General features: G+C 38.4%; 2 protein-coding genes across 7 annotated transcripts in view; one reads left to right on the top strand and one right to left on the bottom strand.

Moving 5' to 3' along the window:
- Positions 1-18347, bottom strand: part of CD109 (CD109 molecule) — a 184414-nt gene that overhangs the window by 164606 nt on the left and 1461 nt on the right. The window contains exons 1-2 of one of the 3 annotated variants that reach the window (XM_042986668.1): positions 13408-13497; positions 7117-7220 (exon numbers count right to left, since the gene is read on the bottom strand). The gene's annotated coding sequence lies outside the window, so the exon portion shown is untranslated. Of the gene's footprint in view, positions 1-7116; positions 7221-11796; positions 11971-13407; positions 13498-18347 lie in introns of those variants that run through there. The other 2 variants (XM_042986669.1, XM_042986670.1) reach the window with 2 other exon arrangements.
- Positions 13575-18347, top strand: part of SLC17A5 (solute carrier family 17 member 5) — a 51487-nt gene continuing 46714 nt past the window's right edge. For 2 of the 4 annotated variants that reach the window (XM_007090117.2, XM_042986673.1), the window contains exon 1: positions 13589-13747. In XM_007090117.2, the coding sequence (XP_007090179.1) occupies positions 13654-13747 (94 nt within the window). In that variant the 5' untranslated portion in view covers positions 13589-13653. Of the gene's footprint in view, positions 13748-18347 lie in introns of all 4 variants that reach the window. The other 2 variants (XM_007090116.2, XM_042986674.1) reach the window with 2 other exon arrangements.

The following is an 18347-nucleotide window of genomic DNA, read 5'->3' as shown; positions in this document are numbered from 1 at the left end:
TCTATTTATAAAACTACTTTTGCAACATTTCTCTGGAGCTTATAATTCAGCTTGATATTAACTATCGGTGAAATGTACAGGAAGTCATGAGACCCTTTAAGAATATAGCAGCCAGTACCTATTTGATCCTTAATGAAACTGCAGGGTCAGCCTTCTGGGCTGAAGGTGAACCTTTTTCTGCTTCTATGCCTCATTACTGTAATACATATTTATAGCAGCTTTATTCATAATTGCCAAAGCTTGGAAGCAACCAAGATGTCCTCCAATAGGTGAATAAACGAATTATGACACATCCAATACAATGGATTAGTACTCAACCATAAAAAGAAGTGAGTTATCAAGCCAAGAAAAGATGTAAAGGAATCTTAAATGCTTAAGGAAGTTTGCCTGTAAAGACCTCATATTATATGACTCCAACTATATGTCACTCAGGAAAATGCAATATTATAGAGACAGTAAAAAGATCACTGGTTAAAAAACTAAAAAAAAAAAAAAAAAGGTAAAATAAAATAAAATACCATTGGTTGCCAGAGGTTGGGAAAGAGGGGTCGGGGAATAGATAGGTGGAGAATGGGGACTTTTTTTGGGCAATGAAACTATTCTGTATGATACTGTAATGGTAGATACATGACATTATGCATGTGTCAAAATCCACAGAACTGTACAACACAAAAAGTGAGCCCCAATGTAAACTATTGACTTCAGTTGATAGTAATACATTGGTTCATCGATTGTAACAAATGCACCAGTGCAAGATGTTAATAATAGGGGAAACTGGATGGGGTGAGCAAGATTGAGGAGTGGGGCTAATATGGAAACTGTCTATGCTTTTGTTCAATTTTTCTGCAAACTTAAAACTGCTCTAACAAATAAAATCTAGGGGCACCTGGGTGGTTCAGTCAATTAAGCATCCAACTTTGGCTCAGGTCATGATCTCATGGTTTGTAAGTTCAAGCCCCACATCAGGCTTTGCTCATAGCTCAGAGCCTAGAGCCTGCTTTGGATTCTGTGTCTCCCTCTCTCTCTATGCTCCCCCTCTCAAAAGTAAATAAACATTAAAAAACAAAATAAATAAAATCTATTAATTTTCTAAATAAGAGAGACATATACACATATCGATGAATTTCAGTTAAAATTATTTTATTGATTTTGATTCTAACTAAACGTGCTATAAAAAGATATCTTTGAGACAACTGAGGAAATTTAAATATGGATGAATGATAGATGATATTAAAGAATTACTGCACGATTTGTTTTGTGTGATCATGGCATCATTATTTTTTAAGCCCTTACCTGAAATGTATGAAATTATATCTGGAATTTGCTTAAAAACACTCCAGTGGTGGGGCACCTGGGTGGCTCAGTCAGTCGAGTGTCTGACTTCAGCTCAGGTCATGATCTCATGGTTCATGGGTTTGAGCCCCACATCCGGCCCTGTGCTGACAGCTGAGAGCCTGGAGCCTGCTTCAGATTCTGTGTCTCCCTTTCTCTCTACCCCTTCCCCACTCACACTCTGTCTCTTTCTCAAAATCAAATAAACATTAAAAAAATTTTTTTAATAAAGAAAGAAAGAAAGAAAGAAAGAAAGAATAAAATAGTCCCATGATGGGGTGCTTGGGTGTCTCAACAGTTGAGCATCTGACTCTTAATTTCAGTTTAGGTCATAATCTCACAGTTTGTGAGATTGAGTTCCATGTCAGGCTGTGCACTGACCGTGTAGAGCCTGCTTGGGATTCTCTCTCCTCTCTTCTCTCTCTCTCTCTCTCTTCTCTCTCTCTCTCTCTGCCCCCCACCAAGATAAATAAATAAATAAACATTATAAAATAGTCCAATGATGGTTTTGGGGGAAAGGAGGACCAGGGGACACAAGTTGGTAGAATGGGAGATAGATGAAACAAATTTGGCAAAATATTGGTAATCATCAGAGTTACATAAATAGTCAATTGAGGTTTATTATTCTATTCTGTCTACTTTTGTGCATGTTTGAAGTTTTTCACAATGAAAAGAATTTTTGGCATGTACTTTAAAATGTTTTTAAGGATTGTGCTGATCTGTTTCCCTCATAACTAAAGGGCATAGGAGACTGGATTAGAACATAGTCTAGGTTTTCAAATAGGACCACCTGCTACACAGTGATGAACAGGGACAGGGTGGGAATGATTGGGTGGTAACTGGTATTCTTTTTCAAATGTTGTACTTGCAAACTAATCCAAACATAGGGGACTTTCCTTAAATCTGCATCACAGCATTCAATTTATACATTCCTTTGCGTAAGTAATCAGAAAAAAGCCAACAACAAAAAACCTGAGACACAGCTGAAGCTATCACTGAAAGTTTCTTCCAAGCTTTACAAAGGTATAAAAGCGTTAACTTCCTTAAACCTGCATCATAGCATTCAATTTGTTCATTCCTGTTCCTTAACTTATCAGAAAATGTCCACAATAAAAACAATGACTCTGAGATACAATTAAAGCTATCAGAAGTAATGAGGTCAGCGGACAGGCACCTACTCCAGTCCAAACCTGCTCCACTTTTTTACAGCTCTCTATGTGTATACTAAAACTGAGCTTTGTTTTCAAAAATATCCTTTACAGGCCACTTGGTACTTTCTAGGACAAAGTGTCTTTAAAAGTTCTTTTACCTTTGTTTGTTTGTTTGTTTGTTTGTTTTCGTATTCATGTCCATCAGCCTTCTAATCCTCTGGGGTTCCCTTTTCCAATCCTTGGACTTGATAGAATCTAGCCTCCTTAGTTCTAACACTACACCCTCTCTAGCATAACAATTAACTCCACCCTCAGACCCTTCCCATTGATGATGGGTTCAGATGATGGGCCAAAAAACTGACTAACACCTAAGCCAGGCAAATTTTAGCACCCTAAGAATAAGTTACATAGGTGATCCACTGGAAGACGGCATGGGGTCTGGAAAAATACAAACACACATTCTAATCCTTGTGCTTAAGTAAATTCCTCTGTCTGAGCTCAGGTTTCCTTAGCTATAAAATGAGAATATTGTTACCAAAACCTACGAAAGCTTTGAAAATTAAATAATATGTGTGTTACCATCGTGTCTGACACATAACAGGTACTGAGCATTAGTTTCTTCTGTTTCCTAATACATTGGACCAAAGTGGTGGTAGGTGTGTTTTTACCACAGGTTCTAACTCGTAAGCACTGTTGGCACAGGGTTGTTTTAAGAAATTAGCAACCCTGGGGCACCTGGCTGGCTCAGTCAGTAGAGCATGTGACTCTTGATCTTAGGGTCATGAGTTCAAGCTCCACATTGGACATAGAGCTTACAATACAATACAATACAATACAATACAATACAATAAAAAAGTAATATAAAATGAAATGAAATTTAAAAAGAAATTAACAACCTTAGTTTCTGCCCTTACTCTGATCATCTTTTCTCCTTCAGGCAAAAGTCCTTCCCATGGCTCCACCTTCTACTCCCTGTATCCTTGTATCTTTTATTCCTTATCAATTCACTGATGCCCTCCTCCAGGAAGTGTTGTATGGGGTCTGCCTCTGCTGACAGTACAGTAGCTAAGCCAACAGTTTGGTTACATGACAGGCAATAATGTAACAATAAATCAAGAGGCTACTGGGATTTTTTTTTTCCAAATAAACACACATTAATGTAAAAGGAAAGGTAAATTTTAACAGATTTAAAAGCTTTTCTCCAGTTTTCCTATCCCTCAAAATACTTTGGAAACTTTCCCCTAAAACTGTCTTAAGAACCTATTCTTAAATTTCTCTCTTATAAAATCTCATTATTTTATAGCCACCTCTTGTAAGTTAAAACTGAGACCTGGTTTAAGTGCTTTCTTTTATATGTAAGGATGGCACTACATAGCTCATTAATTATGTGTCTTACTGTTGGCTTTTATTTGGGGCTGGGGATTGAATCAATCACATTCTGCAGATTGAGTTTTCTTTTTGTTGTTGTTATTAGATTTCTATTCTTTGCTATTTTTTTGTATGTTTGTTTGTTTGTTTGCTTGTTTCCACAACATTAAAAGGGGTCTATTGATAGAACTGGAATCATCTCACCAACTGATTTGCAGATTGCAATTTTTACTCCTAAGGAACTTATTTAGAAAGATAATCTAAACATAACTGCTTGTCCCCACTTAAATTACTGGAAGAGAAAAACCAGTAAGTGTTCCCTATTAATAGAATACATAAAAAATGAAAATTCAGCTATCCCTCGACTAAAGGATTAATCATAGTCTCTCTAAAAATAGCAAACTTGCATGTGTCATCTTAAATATGATTGGCTTTGTATAAAACTCTAGAAATACATCCTTTGGAAAAATAAGGTATTGCTGTACTAATAGCAGGTTATCATGATGCCCTCACACTTATTAATGTCAATATTCCATTGATCACAAATTTTATTTTCTGTTATAAAATAACAAGTTATTTTCTAAGCCAGTATATCTTTCCTTACTCAGAATGAATGTATGTGTGGACAGAATTCTGACCAAAAGGGTTACCAGGAAGGGCTGACTCAACAGAGCTGTGGCTTCACATATTAGTTAGAAGAACAGATTTGAACCTTAATCTTCTAATCTGCCTGAGTCATTCAATTTCAAGTTGCTTTGCATGCACTTTTAGCTTATTTCTGAAGGTCATTCTGTTTCTTGCGCTTCTTGTGTGTTTAGCCAGCTGATTTACTATCTGCCCCACTGATATTTCACAACACTTGCAAAATTTGGTTTACTTTCCTTGAAGTTAAAGAGATAAAACTATGACATATCTTCTTTCCAAGTATTTAAATTTTATATATCAGCTTTTTACAGGCTTTTCCCAGAGGCAACATTACTCATAGCTTTTTTTTTTTTTAATAAAGCTGCTTTTTTGGCTCCCCTACAACAAGGCAATGAAAGAAGATTGATAAAGAAAATATCATATGATTTGTAATCAGCATTTGACAACTTCACATACTATATACCTATCATTGAAATGACTTCTACAACTAAGTGAAACTGTACCCAAAAGTTTTAAGATGGAAAGTTAACATATAAAATGTAGAAAATTAAAGGAACTATGGAGACTTGTGGTCCTAGGATTTGAATACCAGAAAAGGCAATAACTCTGAATTGTAATAGTGGCTTTCACTGATCTTGAACAAATCACTTCATTCAATTGCCATCCATTCATTCCCCTCTTTAAAAATGTTTATAATAATACCCACATCTGTGGATATGTTCCAAGAATTACCCAATTACTAGGTTATAAAGCACTAGGAAATTTTAACTCTGCTGTGAAAACAATTAAGTGCATGCTAGCATATAAACATGACAGAAAACTGCATATTTACCTGTCTTATTTTGTTTATGTCTTGATCACTATCTGAGGACATCTGACAGTACAGCTGCCTAAAGTTAACAGGATATGGGAAAGTATGTCCAGACTATCCATTTTTTAAATTCCTTCCTAAAAATATTATTGCTCTTCCTCTGGAATATATTAATCATATACCACTTGCTCTCTAGAAAATATAAATAAAAACTACATCCTCTAACTTTCATAATTGTTAGAGAAATATTTATACTTCTCTTGGACGATAATTGATAAATGTTTCCTTCGAGGTACGTCTTACTCAAAAACTCCTTGAATGCAGAAACCATGTTTATACATCTTGTAGACTCCCATAGCAACCAGGAAAGGGCCTCTCACATAATATGAAGCTCCATAAATATTTTTTTCATAAATATTTCTTAAGCTGTTCTCTCTGCTTAGGATGGGGAATGAAAAATAAGTAAGACAAGGTTCCTGTTCTTAAGCAATGACACATATTATCATACTGTCTTAGATAACTCTAATACAATTTGCTATAATAAAAAATGGAAAAGGGAGAGATTGTTAAGAAATCAAAGCTGACATTTTAGTCTAAGGACAAATAACTCATTATACACAAAAGAAGCAAATAGGTAGAGGGAATAACACAAGGAAAAACATTGTACATATAAGGTTCAGTGAGTAGTCCAATGTGTAAAGCATAGAGCAGATGGCAGGAAGTGGTAGATGAGACTAGAAACAGGGTCCAGTTTGTAAAGGTCTCGCGTTGTATACCAAAGAATTTGGATTTTATCCTAGAGACAAATGGTCTTCAAAGTGGGGTGCACTCACCCAAGAGCATATGTAAAATTATTCCAGGAAAAATCACAACATCTATTTATATTTATCTTTTCTCATCCTTTTACATTTTGAGTGTTTGATGAGCGTAGTGTGTGTGTGTGTGTGTGTGTGTGTGTGTGTGTGTGTGTTATAAAGAAAAATACATGTGTTGGGTGCATATTCATAATTTTTATTGATGGAGTACACAATCAAAAATGTGAAGACCTAGGCAATAAGCTACCACTGAAAGGCTTTTTTTTAATTTAAAATTTTAAAAATCAGATTTATATCTTAGAGAGATAACATTGAGGTACATATAGATGATATAGGAAAAAGAATTTTTTTCAGCCTTATTGAAATATTATTGATATATAGCATATATAAGTTTAAGGTGTTCAATTTTGATATGATACATGTATATATTGCAAAATGAATATCACAATAGTTAACACTTCTATCCTATCACATAATTACCTTTGTGTGTGTGTATGTCTGTAGTGATTACTTCTAAGATCTACTCTCTTAACTACTTTTTTTAAAGTTTATTTATTTATTTAATCTCTACACCCAACATGGGGCTCAAAGTCACAACCCAGAGATCAAGAATCATGCACTCCTCTAACTGAGCCAGCCAGATGCCCCAACAACTTTTAATTATATAACACAGTATTATTAATTATACTCCCATGCTATACATTACATTAGAATTTATTGTTATAACTGGGAGTTTGTACCCTTTGACTAACATCTCCATTTTCCTTACTGCCCCCAGCCCCTGGCAACCACCATTGTACTATTTCTAGGAGTTCAACTTTTTTAGATCCTGCATATATGCAAAACATACAGTATTTGTGTTTCTCTGTGTGACCTATTTCACTTAATATATAATGCCCTCAAGGTCCATCCATGTTGTCACAAAAGACAGATTCCTTTCTTTTTATGGTTAAATAATATTCCATATTCTTCCACATTCATATTCCATACTCACTTCAATATTCCATTTTATATATGTTACATATCACATTTTCTTTATCCATTTCTCTGTTGATGGCTCCTTAGGTTGTTTCTAGATCTTGGCTATGGTGAATAATGCTGCAAAAAAAAAAAAAAAATGCTGCAATGAACATCGGGGGTGCAGATATCTCTTTGAGATAGTGTTTTCATTTCCTTCTGATATATACACAGAAGTGAGATTGCTGGATCATATAGTTCTGTTTTTAATTTTTTGAGGAATCTCCATACTGTTTTTCACAGCAGCTGTACCGGTTTATGTTCCCACCACCAATGGTGTGTGAAAGTCCCTTTTATCTCCAATCTTCACCAATACTTATCTCTTGTCTTTTTGATAATAGCCATTCTGATAGATGGGAGATGATATCTTACTGTGGTTTTTTTATTCATATTTCCCTGATGATCAGTGATGTTGAGCATCTTTTCATGTACCTTTTGGCAATTTACATGTCTTCTTTGGAAATATGTCTACACAAGTCCTTTGTCTAGTTTTTAATACTATTGCTTGGTTTTAGTTTTGCTATTGAGTATACGTTCCATATATATTTGGATATTAACCCCTTACCAGACAGATGGTTTGCAAATATTTTCTCCAATTTTGTAGGGTACCTTTATATTTTGCTGATTGTTTCTTCTGCCATGCAGAGCATTTTAGTTTGATATAGCTCCACTTATTTAAGTTTTTATTTTGTTGCTTATGCTTTGGGTGTCACGTCCAAAAAAAAAACCATTGCAATGACAGATGTCAAGGAGATCTTTTGGGAATTTTACAGTTTCAGGTCTCACATTTAAGTCTTTAATTTATTTCAAGTTAAATTTTGTGAGTAGTGTAATATAGGGGTCCAATTTCATTCTTTCGCATATAGTTATCCACTTTTCCAACACCATTTATTAAAGAAACTATCCTTTCCCCATTGACTATTCTTGGCTCCCTTGTCAAACATTAGTTGACCATATAGGTGAAGGTTTATTCCTGAGCTCTCAAGTCTGTTCTATTGGCCTTTGTGTCTATTTTTAATGCCAGTACCATACTATTTTGATTATGATAGCCTTGTAATAAAGTTTGAAATCAGAATTTCAAAAAGATAATGTAAGAGAGAAATATTTTTAAAAAAGAAAGAAAGAAAAGAAAAAGAGAAGTATGGAGAAAAGAATAGAGTGGAGAGAAACCTTAGACTTTAAAAAAAAATTTTTTAGTGTTTATTTATTTATTTTTGAGAGAAAGGGAGAGAGAGACAGAGTGCAAGCAGGGGAGAGGCAGAGAGAGAGAGGGAAACACAAAATCTGAAGCAAGCTCCAGGCTCCGAGCTCTCAGTACAGAGCCCAATGCAGGGATCGAACCCACGAACCATGAGATCATGACCTGAGTCAAAGTCGGATGCTTAACCGACAGCCACCAAAGCACCCTGAAACCTTAGACTTAATGGAAATTTTTCTATCAATCATATCTTTTAAAAATATTTTAACATTCCTCCTTAAATAATTATACCTAAGTCACTAAGTTTAGTTGATACCCTTGTATAAGTTACAAAGTATGAGAAAAAAAATGGTTATTGGAATTTAACTCACATAACTGTATGAGGAAAAGATCTCCAGATGGTGAAGAGTTTCTTTATAAATAATAATGTGATACAATTTAAAGAAAATAATTACTAAATCCTAGAGATTCAAACCCATAAAGTGACAAAGAATTTCTAAATTAACCCTCAGAAATCAATTCTCAGATGATTGTCAAGTTTGGCAAAAAACAAAACAAAACAAAATATTGAATAAAACATTTCAATTACCAATACAACTCAATAATCATGATAATTACTGATTATTTATTTTATCGAAAAAGCTAGGAAAGAGAAATGATGATTTTATAGGACCACACTGTTCATCCAAAAATTGTTATAAGGTTTAATATTTCTAAATTTAGTGGTTCAAATATTGTCCTCCATTCAAATATTTACTCCCTCTATATTTCTATCTACTTGTAATTCTCACCTTAGTAGTCTCACCAAGGCCAAAATAATAAGGCACTGTGAAACATGATAAGCACAGTGAAAGAACAGATGCTAGGAGCTGCATAGCCTGCAAAGGTAAATAAGATGTGGTCCCAGCTCCTAGGAAACCCAAAGTCTTAAAAGGGAACTAAGACAGTTACACAGCCAACTACTAACTACATAACTCCAGAGAGAATGTGATATGTATTTTTAAAAAGGTATAATGAAAGTCAAAGGGAGTTCCTAGCATGGGTAAGCTCATTTTGCAAAACAAACTTAACAATAAAAATTGTAATAGCTAACATATATTGAGACTTACTACCCACCATGTACTGTGATTTATATGCATTACATTATTTAATCCTTACAAAAACCCTATGAAGTTGTTTCTACTATTATCTTCAGTTTATGGAGGAGGAAAACAGCTAAAATCTTTTGAACTTAGCACTCTGCCCAGATGTCTTTTTTGTTTTGTTTTGTTTTCCCTATCCAAAGACATTATTCTGGGAGCACCTGGGTAGCTTAGTCAGTTAGACATCCAACTCTTGGTGTAGGCTCAGGTCATGACTTCACGTCATGGTTTGTGAGTTCAAGCCCCACTGTCAGCATGGAGACTGCCTAGGATTCTCTCTCTCTCTCTCTCTCTCTCTCTCTCTCTCTCTCTCTTCCCCTCCTCCGCACTCTCTGTCTCTCACAATAAACTTAAAAAAAAAAAAATTAAAGGCATGAGGGAAAAATAAACCCTCATATGGTCTAGAGCTGCTCTGTCCAATATGGTGCCCACTGCTTGAAACATGGCTGATCCTAATGATGATGTGCTATAAGTGCAAAATACACAGAGATATTGAAGATTTAGTACTAGAAAAAGAGTGTAACATATCTCACTAATAGTTTTATATTGATTAGATGTTGAATTGATAAAATTTGATATAATGTTAAATAATATATAGTATAAAATTCATCTCACCTTTTTTGTTTTTTAAGTTTTAATATAGCTATTAGAAATTTTAAATTACATATGTAGCTTTCACTATATTTCTATTCAAAGCATCAGTTTAGAGTGTTGGTAAAACAAGGAATTACCAACCAAAAAATAAATAACATTGACAACAATCCTCTATGGTAGTGAGCAATCAGGAAGTAAATGCCAGAAATGAGGGCAAAAAAAGATGCCATCTTATGCTTTTTTTTTTTTTTTTTTTTAATTTCTCTCTGGAACATTATAAAACAACACAAAAGTATTTTCTCTGGGTTTAGAATCAATGACAATGCAGTAGCAAGAAATACAGCCAGCACCATCTTGGTTTCTAACATCATTCATTTTGGAGAAATGGCAGGAGCAGAGGCTATACAGGCTGAGCCTAGAATCTGTTTGTTTATTTTGAGAGAGAGAGAGAGAGATGGGGAGGGGCAGAGGGAGAGAGAGAATCTTAAGCAGGCTCCATGCTCAGCGTAGAGCCCAACGTGGGGCTTGATCCCACTACCTTGGGATTACGACCTGAGCCAAAATCAAGAGTCAGATGCTCAACTGACAGCCACAGAGAAGCCCTTAAAACATCTTACTATACCAGAAAGTAAGGTAGAAATAAAAACAAAACACAACAATGGAGACATGCAAAAGGGACACAGGAACCAACTGAAAGATCTTCCAATCACCAACTTGGAACAATTTGAGCAACAAAATAAGTAACATAGTGTTGCATTATAACCCAAAGTATAAAATAAATAACCATGGGCCTGTAATATAGATAAATACTTGAATGAATGAATGAATGAATGAATGACTATGAGAGAATACACAAATCTCCCATACAAAAGAATTCTGCTCTTCAAAGACTTAGAGTTGGGGCGCCTGGGTGGCTCAGTCGGTTGAGCGTCCAACTTGGCTCAGGTCATGATCTCACAGTCTGTGAGTTCGAGCCCCATATCGAGCTCTGTGCTGATGGCCCAGAGCCTGGAGCCTGCTTCTGATTCTGTGTCTCCCTCTCTCTCTGCCCCTTCCCTGCTCATGCTCTGTCTCTCTGTGTCTCAAAAATAAATAAAAACATTAAGAAAAAAAAAATTAAAAAAAAAAAAAAAGACTTAGAGAATAACTCCCCTATCCCTTAAGTGTAAGCTGCATTACTGACTTCTACCAAAGAAAAAAGTTGGAAAGGGAGGAGGGGAAAAGGAGTAACTTTACAGGGGGGAAAAGCTGACAAACATGATCTCAGGCATGTGATGAAGCTTAACATCACCAGTGATAATCATTAGTGATAAGTTATATTGACAGCACATTCCCTTGAAATTACAGGATGAGAATGGCACTTTACCTCTGCAGTCTTCCCCCAGTCCAATTACAAGAAAAAACATCAAACAAACCCAAATTGAGAGACTTTCTACAAAAACTACCAGTACTCTACAAAATTGGCAAGGTCAACAAAAACAAAGAAAGTCAGAAACCATCAGTCTACGGGAGCCTAAGGAGACACAATGACTAAATGTAAGTGTTATCCTGGATGGGATCCTAGGACAGAAAAAGAACATTAGGTAAAAACTAAAGGAATCTGAATAAAATAGGAACTTCAGTTTAATAACCTATCAATATTGGCTAATCAGCTGTGACCAACATATCAAAGTATTGTAAGATCTTAAGAGGTCAAACCAGGTAAAGAGTAGAGAGCACTCACTGTACTATCTCTGCAACTTTCCTATAAACCTAAAACTCTTAAAATAAAAAGCATATTTTTTAAAACGGGGGAGGCCTCTTCTGGTTTGAAATTTTTCATATATGTTGGAATCCTTATTCCAAGTCTTCTATAAACTTGTTATTCATTGCTTCTTAGCAATACAGAATCTCAGGCCCATTCCAGATGTATTAGTCAGGGTTTCCTAGAGAAACAGAACCGAGAGAGAGAGAGAGAGAGAGAGAGACAGAGAGAGAGAGAGAGAGAGAGAGAAGAGAGTTATATAAGGAATTGGCTCATGCAATTATGAAAGCTGGGAAGTCAAATCTGCAGTGTGAGCCTGCAGCCTAGACACCCAGGAGAGACTGTGTTGCAAATGATGTGTAAAGGCAGTCTGTTGCAAATGATGTGTAAAGGCAGTCTGCTGGACAACTACCCCTTGGCTGGGGACTGGGGTCTTTTGTTCTATTCAGGCCTTAGATTGAATAAATTCAACCCACATTATAGAGGGCAATCTGCTTTAGCCAGAGCTCACTGATTTAAATGTTAACCTCATCCAAAACACCCTGCAGGTTGACACATAAAACTAACTGTCACACCAGAGCTGATAGATCCGAATTCGCATTTTAAGAGGCTCTGCAGGGTAATTTCACCCATAGTCAAGTTTGAGTGGCATTGCTGTAGAAGACTCCAAAAAGGCCAGAATCCCACCCCCTACCCCCCTTGAAGAGCTTAGAATCTGCATTGTCATTTCAGTAACTCAGAAACAAGGCTTGATTTGTTGTTGTTTTCACTTGGTAACTCTCCTGGCATTTACTGATCTGGAGGTGAGAGAGAACCTCAGAAATCTTCACCCTCCGTGCTGGGTAAGGTTAATCCTCCTATTTGGTCCCTCATGGATCTCACCAAGCCTCTGACCTGGTTTTTACTGGTCTGTGAGTCTTCCCCGACTACGCTGAACTCCCCAAGGTCATCTACCACATCTTATTTTTCCCTTCTCCAGGACTTTATTACTCACGATAACAGCTCAACTGAAACCTGTGGTCAGGACCGCAGGCCCACCTCCGTCCCACTCCCACTGCCCCATCCCCCAATTCCCCACCCCACCCCCTAGGCAGACTGGTCCCTTTTACTCTTTCCCAGGGTCAGCAAATGCCAGAAGTTGCTATTCGAATTAGAACTAGGGAGACATTACACACACATATTAGAGGATTCTATAAATTGAATCATATGAAACTGACAACATTGGCTTTTTTGACCCACAAAATCAGCTATTTCATAGGAACGAACAGTATGTGTCCATTCAGTTTTTTCCTCCTCAAAAGCTGCTTTAGGGACAATATGCTGGGCGGGTAGATAGTACCAGGATTGCTGATATTCATGGCAATTTACTGCCGATAAATGAACGTCAAATACACACCACCCACTTCTAAATTTGCTCCAAGCCCTCCCCTTAATTATGCGCGATTCAAGTCGTTGCCTCCTGAAGGGTCCCATTCAATCCGGGTCCCGCAGGAGCAGCCGCGAAGCTTTACAAGGGAGCACAAGAGGGGTTTTCCTCAGAACACCGACGATCCGACAAGCCCAGAGCCCCAGGGCCGAGAAAACACTGACCTCGCCCCGCCAGGCCACAACTCCCAGAATTCTGCTTTCCCCCGCCCAACCCCTCCAGAGTTGCCCAAACCTAAGATGGCGGCGGAGGAGGAGGCGGTGCAGCCGCCTGTGGGCGGTGCCGCGGTGACGAACGCAGCCGAGGGGCGGTGCCAGGCCCGGGGCTGTGCCCGCGCGGCCCAGGCCTTCGGCTGTCGGGCCGCCGCTCTCCTTTCGGCAGGTATCGCACGCCTGCTCCTCTCAGGCGTCATGAGGTCCCCGGTTCGGGGCCTGGCCTCCAGCGATGGCGAGGAGGGCTCAGATAGGACGCCCTTGCTGCAGAGCACCCCGCGGGTGGAAGCCGGTGAGTAGCGAAGCTGTCCGAGGGCGGGGGTGGCCAGGGTATGCTCGTCCTTGGCAGATGGGACCAGAGCTGCTGCCCCTCAAGGGGTCTTGAGAAAGGGAAGCCAAGGCGCGAGGGAATTCGAGGAGCGGGATCCATTCCCCGCCCTGCTCAGCCCCCTCCTGCCCAGGTGCCCAGAAGCTGCTCTGGGGTCTGGCGGGGACCTTGAGGCCAGGCAGGGCTGAAGTCTCGGGTGGGGCCTCGGCAGGTGCAGCCCTGGAGGGTCTGGGCGGGAGATGCTGGGCGCCGCAGGCGCTGGGCTCCTGGCAGTTTTCGATAACATCAAGCGGCGCACCCTGTGGAAGAATGCATTGGAGGAGAACCAGCAAATCAATGGGCAAAGGGCCGGGCAGAGGACCCGGTGTAAGAGCAAACTGGGAGAGATGCCTGCAGATGGGTGGGCAAAGGGTTGGACGGAACTGCTAGGTCTCCTTCCCTGTCACCGCCAGGTTTCCGCAGCTGCTGTCCGCCAACTTGTAATCTGGTAGCTCCTGGGGCGGAGAGGGGAGACCGAAAAACAGGATTGAGGTTAACATGTTGTGTGTATACGGAGGAAAACTTGCATAACCCAGCGAATATCTTGAACTTGTGCATACATTTTTTTTTCCGTATGGCAGTCTACGATTACATCGTAGCAGTCCACGATTTAAGTTAGAAAACAATTTAGTTATCCTCAAGATAGGATATCTATAAAGCTCTAAGATAACTTGGCAAAGGCCTTGCAACAAATAGAAGTACTTAACGTATCTTCCGTGAATTTGGGGAAGTTAAAATATATTACTATTTAATATTTTTTAAATGTAACTTCTTTGAAAGTAATTAAAAATAAAGAACAAATCCGTTTGCAGGCATTCTGTAGTTTCAAAGATGTGTGCATGAGAAACAGAGTTGAATTAGAAATTTGACTTTTCCTGACCAAGAATAGGGTAGTCCTGTGGTATCTTTTTTATTTGTTTTTAACATTACCAGATGGTGGCAGTAGATGTTGGCAACGTCAGAGCTCCATCCAGCAGCTGGGAGCTTATTTTAGAGGAGGCTCAGTGTAAATACTGTACCAGTGACGTTTTACCTAGAAATTGGACTTAGTTCCGTAAACTGCACTTTTTCTGTGGCATAGCTGTTAGCTTTCTATAATTTTCTTCTGTAAAATAATCTATTACGGAAATACAGAAACAAATGCCATAATCAAGATATTCCCTAGAGACCACTATATTCTGTTGCAGTTGAGAAAATATATATGTCTGTACCTTATCTATGCCTAAGTGTATACTTCTGATTTTAAGAAGAGAAAAGCTGATAAAATATCAGTTGTAAAATTTTACAGTAGTAAAAAGAACTTAGAAACTACCATCTGGTGGTGCATTGTATACCTAGACATCCAAGGGCCACAGAGGTTACATCCCAAAGGTTGCATGTAGCCACATTTGTGTTACATTTGAGAAATTCGTATTTGAAAAATGCTTAATCATTTTTACTTGATCCGTCACAAATTTACAAGTTCCCTACTCCACCATCAGTAAGAGGACATGGTTTTAAATTATACATAGTGTTTCTTTATTAAGAGAGCTAAAATTAAGATATGTTTCTTTAGTGTTAAGAATTAATACCACTCAGGTTGATGTAATATGATGGAATTTTCAGTAACCCAATTATTGTTTGCCTCTTAAGCATCTGCTTTTACTCAGCCTGGTGGATTTCAGAGATGCACACCAAAATGATGGGGAAAAGCTGGCCCAACACTGATAAACAATAGGAAGTCTATAGATTTTTCTGCTTAATTTAGGTAGGAGGAAGAGAGGGAACTAAGCAAGGAAGAGCAAAGCTTCCCCTCCCACACACAAAAATGCATTCCTCACACTTTATACCAGTTGAAGGTTTACTTTTGTATGAATGACATGTGCCTTATATTTGATTAAGTGGATTATCAGAATACTGTTGCACCAAAAATGTGTTCACTCAGGAAAAACGAGTTTTAGGGCTTCTAAGACATTTCTTTGTGTTTAAAGACAGAGCATGGATCTGGAGCCAGAGTGCCTAACTAACTTCCAAACCCAGCTCTGCTAACTTGTTCTGTGAGCTTTAGCAATTACCTAAGCTCTCTATGCATTCCTTATCAATAAATCAAGGAAAATAGTATACCTAACTTACAGGGTTATTGTGAGGATTAAATGAGCTAATAGGAAGTGCCTAGAAGAGTTTGGCACATAGTAAATGTTACTATTACTATTATTATCATTATCATTATCATTATTATCAGTGAAGACCATTTGGATTTTGCATTCCTCAGAGAACCTCGGCACAGTAAAATGACGCCCCCATTCTTCAGGGTCACACTCTATTGGAACTTGTGATTCCTAACTTGTAACAGTTCATTCTATGCTTTGTTTTCATTAATGGGGAGAGTGGTGTTTCCTTTTGTTTTTTGCCTCTACTGTTCTGTTGCAGGGGTTACATTCAGGGCTCAATTACACAAGCACTGAGTTTCACAAATATACTTTGTGTATTAAATGTAAGGTATGGCGTGCTGGTAGAGAGCAACCATGTTATAGAACGAAGGCAAATGGCCTTGGGTCATTGGGTCATTTGGGTCATGTTGTGTAACTGAATCCATGTTAGTGGAATTTGGTGTTTTCACATAAATGGGTATTAATTTGGGAGCTAAGAATACATAAAGATTTATCAGGAATTAATTACCCATAAGGCAGAGTAAGACTAGTTGAATATTATCCCTTTTAAAGGCAAAACATATTGTATTTATGTTAAAGATTTTTTTTTATGTTTATTTTTGAGACAGAGAGAGTGTGAGCAAGGGAGGGGCAGAGAGAGAGGAGGACAGAAGATCTGAAGCGGGGCTCCGTACTGACAGCAGCGAACCCAATGTAGGGCTCGAACTCACAAATTACAAGATCATGATGTGAACTAAGTCAGACACTCAACCGACAGAGCCACCCAGTCACCTTCAAGATTTTTATTTTTTTTTAATCTCTATGCCAAACATGGGGCTTGAACTCACAACCCCAAGATCAAGAGCCAGTCAGGCACCCTAATAGGAAATTTTTTTGTAATGCAGTTCTTGGGCCAAGGGTGCTCACTGTGTCCAGTGCCCCCCTTCCTTTAGGGAAAATCATCATCTGCATGGGTCAGTGCTCCCAACCATGAATTTTCCACCTGAGTCTCTCCCTCACTACTCAGTACTTCCTTGCTTCTTCCCACTGCCAAACCCTTCCACAATGAATAAATGCCTGGCATTCTAAGATTTTCACCAGCCTTCCCTCCACCCACACATCCTTGCTTCTACAGAAACCTGGCCTTCTGGGCATATCACTTTCACTCCTCACTGCTGCCTCAAGGAGTTATTATTTTGTCTTGCCGTGTGTTAATTGATGAGATTGACTCTTCCTTATTCCACATGGATGATGCTTCCAGACAATTACCCTTCACTCTCAATGCCCGGTGACTTCCTACTCATTGATGAAGACTAGTATAAATGTCCTTTCTCCAAGAGGCCTTCCCGGACCCCCCACCCACACACACACACACACAAGCAATTTAATGTGACTCCTTTGCCTCTTGTTACACACATATATGGTGGCACTCTATCTTATTGGTATAACTTTATCCAGGGTGAACAGGAAAGGAACTCACTTCTACTGAGTGTTTACCATAACTTCCCTAGAGTATTTCATTTAATCCACACACAACCCAGTGAGGTGCATTGTGGTTGCCTCATTCTAAGAGCCAAGAAACCTGAGAATGAAAACTATTAAGTAACTTCCCCAAAAACACAGACGATGAGATTCAGGACTGAGATTCATTCTCAGGTCTGCTTTTCTCTAAATTAGACTGTGTTCTTTCAAGTACACCCACTCCACATTCCTAAGTTTAAACCATATTTTAGAAGCTGGTGTTTGTTTTGATGGGTGCTCTGTTCGTTATGCAAGCATGATTTTGCTTTGAACTAGATTTCAAGGTGGCAGATGCCCGATGGATGTTCTCTCTCTTCATGATGCAAGCGTTCTTTTGTTGGACCAATTTCAAACATTATCCAAATTCACAGGCACATCTTGTCCAATCATCATACTTTCTTGAAATAAAATTTTTCTGACTGATTTGTAAGCAATAACCATTTTTATAAAGTAGCAACCATGTATTTTTAGTATCTCTTAAAACCTCATAGTCATACACTTTGTGACATCTGTGTTTTTTTTATTTTCTGATTATTGACCGTGCCCCCAGAAAGTTAAAATTGCCTGATCCATAATTTCTTTGTCATATTTTCAAGTAATACCACCAACTTATAGCCCTACATCTTCTTCATAGGATAAGGTATATCAAAATCCAGGGGCGCCTGGGTGGCTCAGTCTGTTAAGCATCTGACTTCGGCTCAGGTCATGATCTTGTGGTTCATGAGTTCGAGCCCTGTGTTGGGCTCTGTGCTAACAGCTCAGAGCCTAGAGCCTGCTTCAGATTCTGGGTCTCCCTCTCTCTGCCCCTCCCCCACTTGCACTCTGTCTCTCTATCTCTCTCTCTCAAAAATAAAAACAAAACATTAAAATTTTTT

Source organism: Panthera tigris, chromosome B2, assembly GCF_018350195.1.
Source record: "Panthera tigris isolate Pti1 chromosome B2, P.tigris_Pti1_mat1.1, whole genome shotgun sequence".
Lineage (NCBI taxonomy): Eukaryota > Metazoa > Chordata > Mammalia > Carnivora > Felidae > Panthera > Panthera tigris.
The sequence above is the reverse complement of the archived record's forward strand: the minus strand, read 5'-3'. Positions and strand labels throughout refer to the sequence as shown.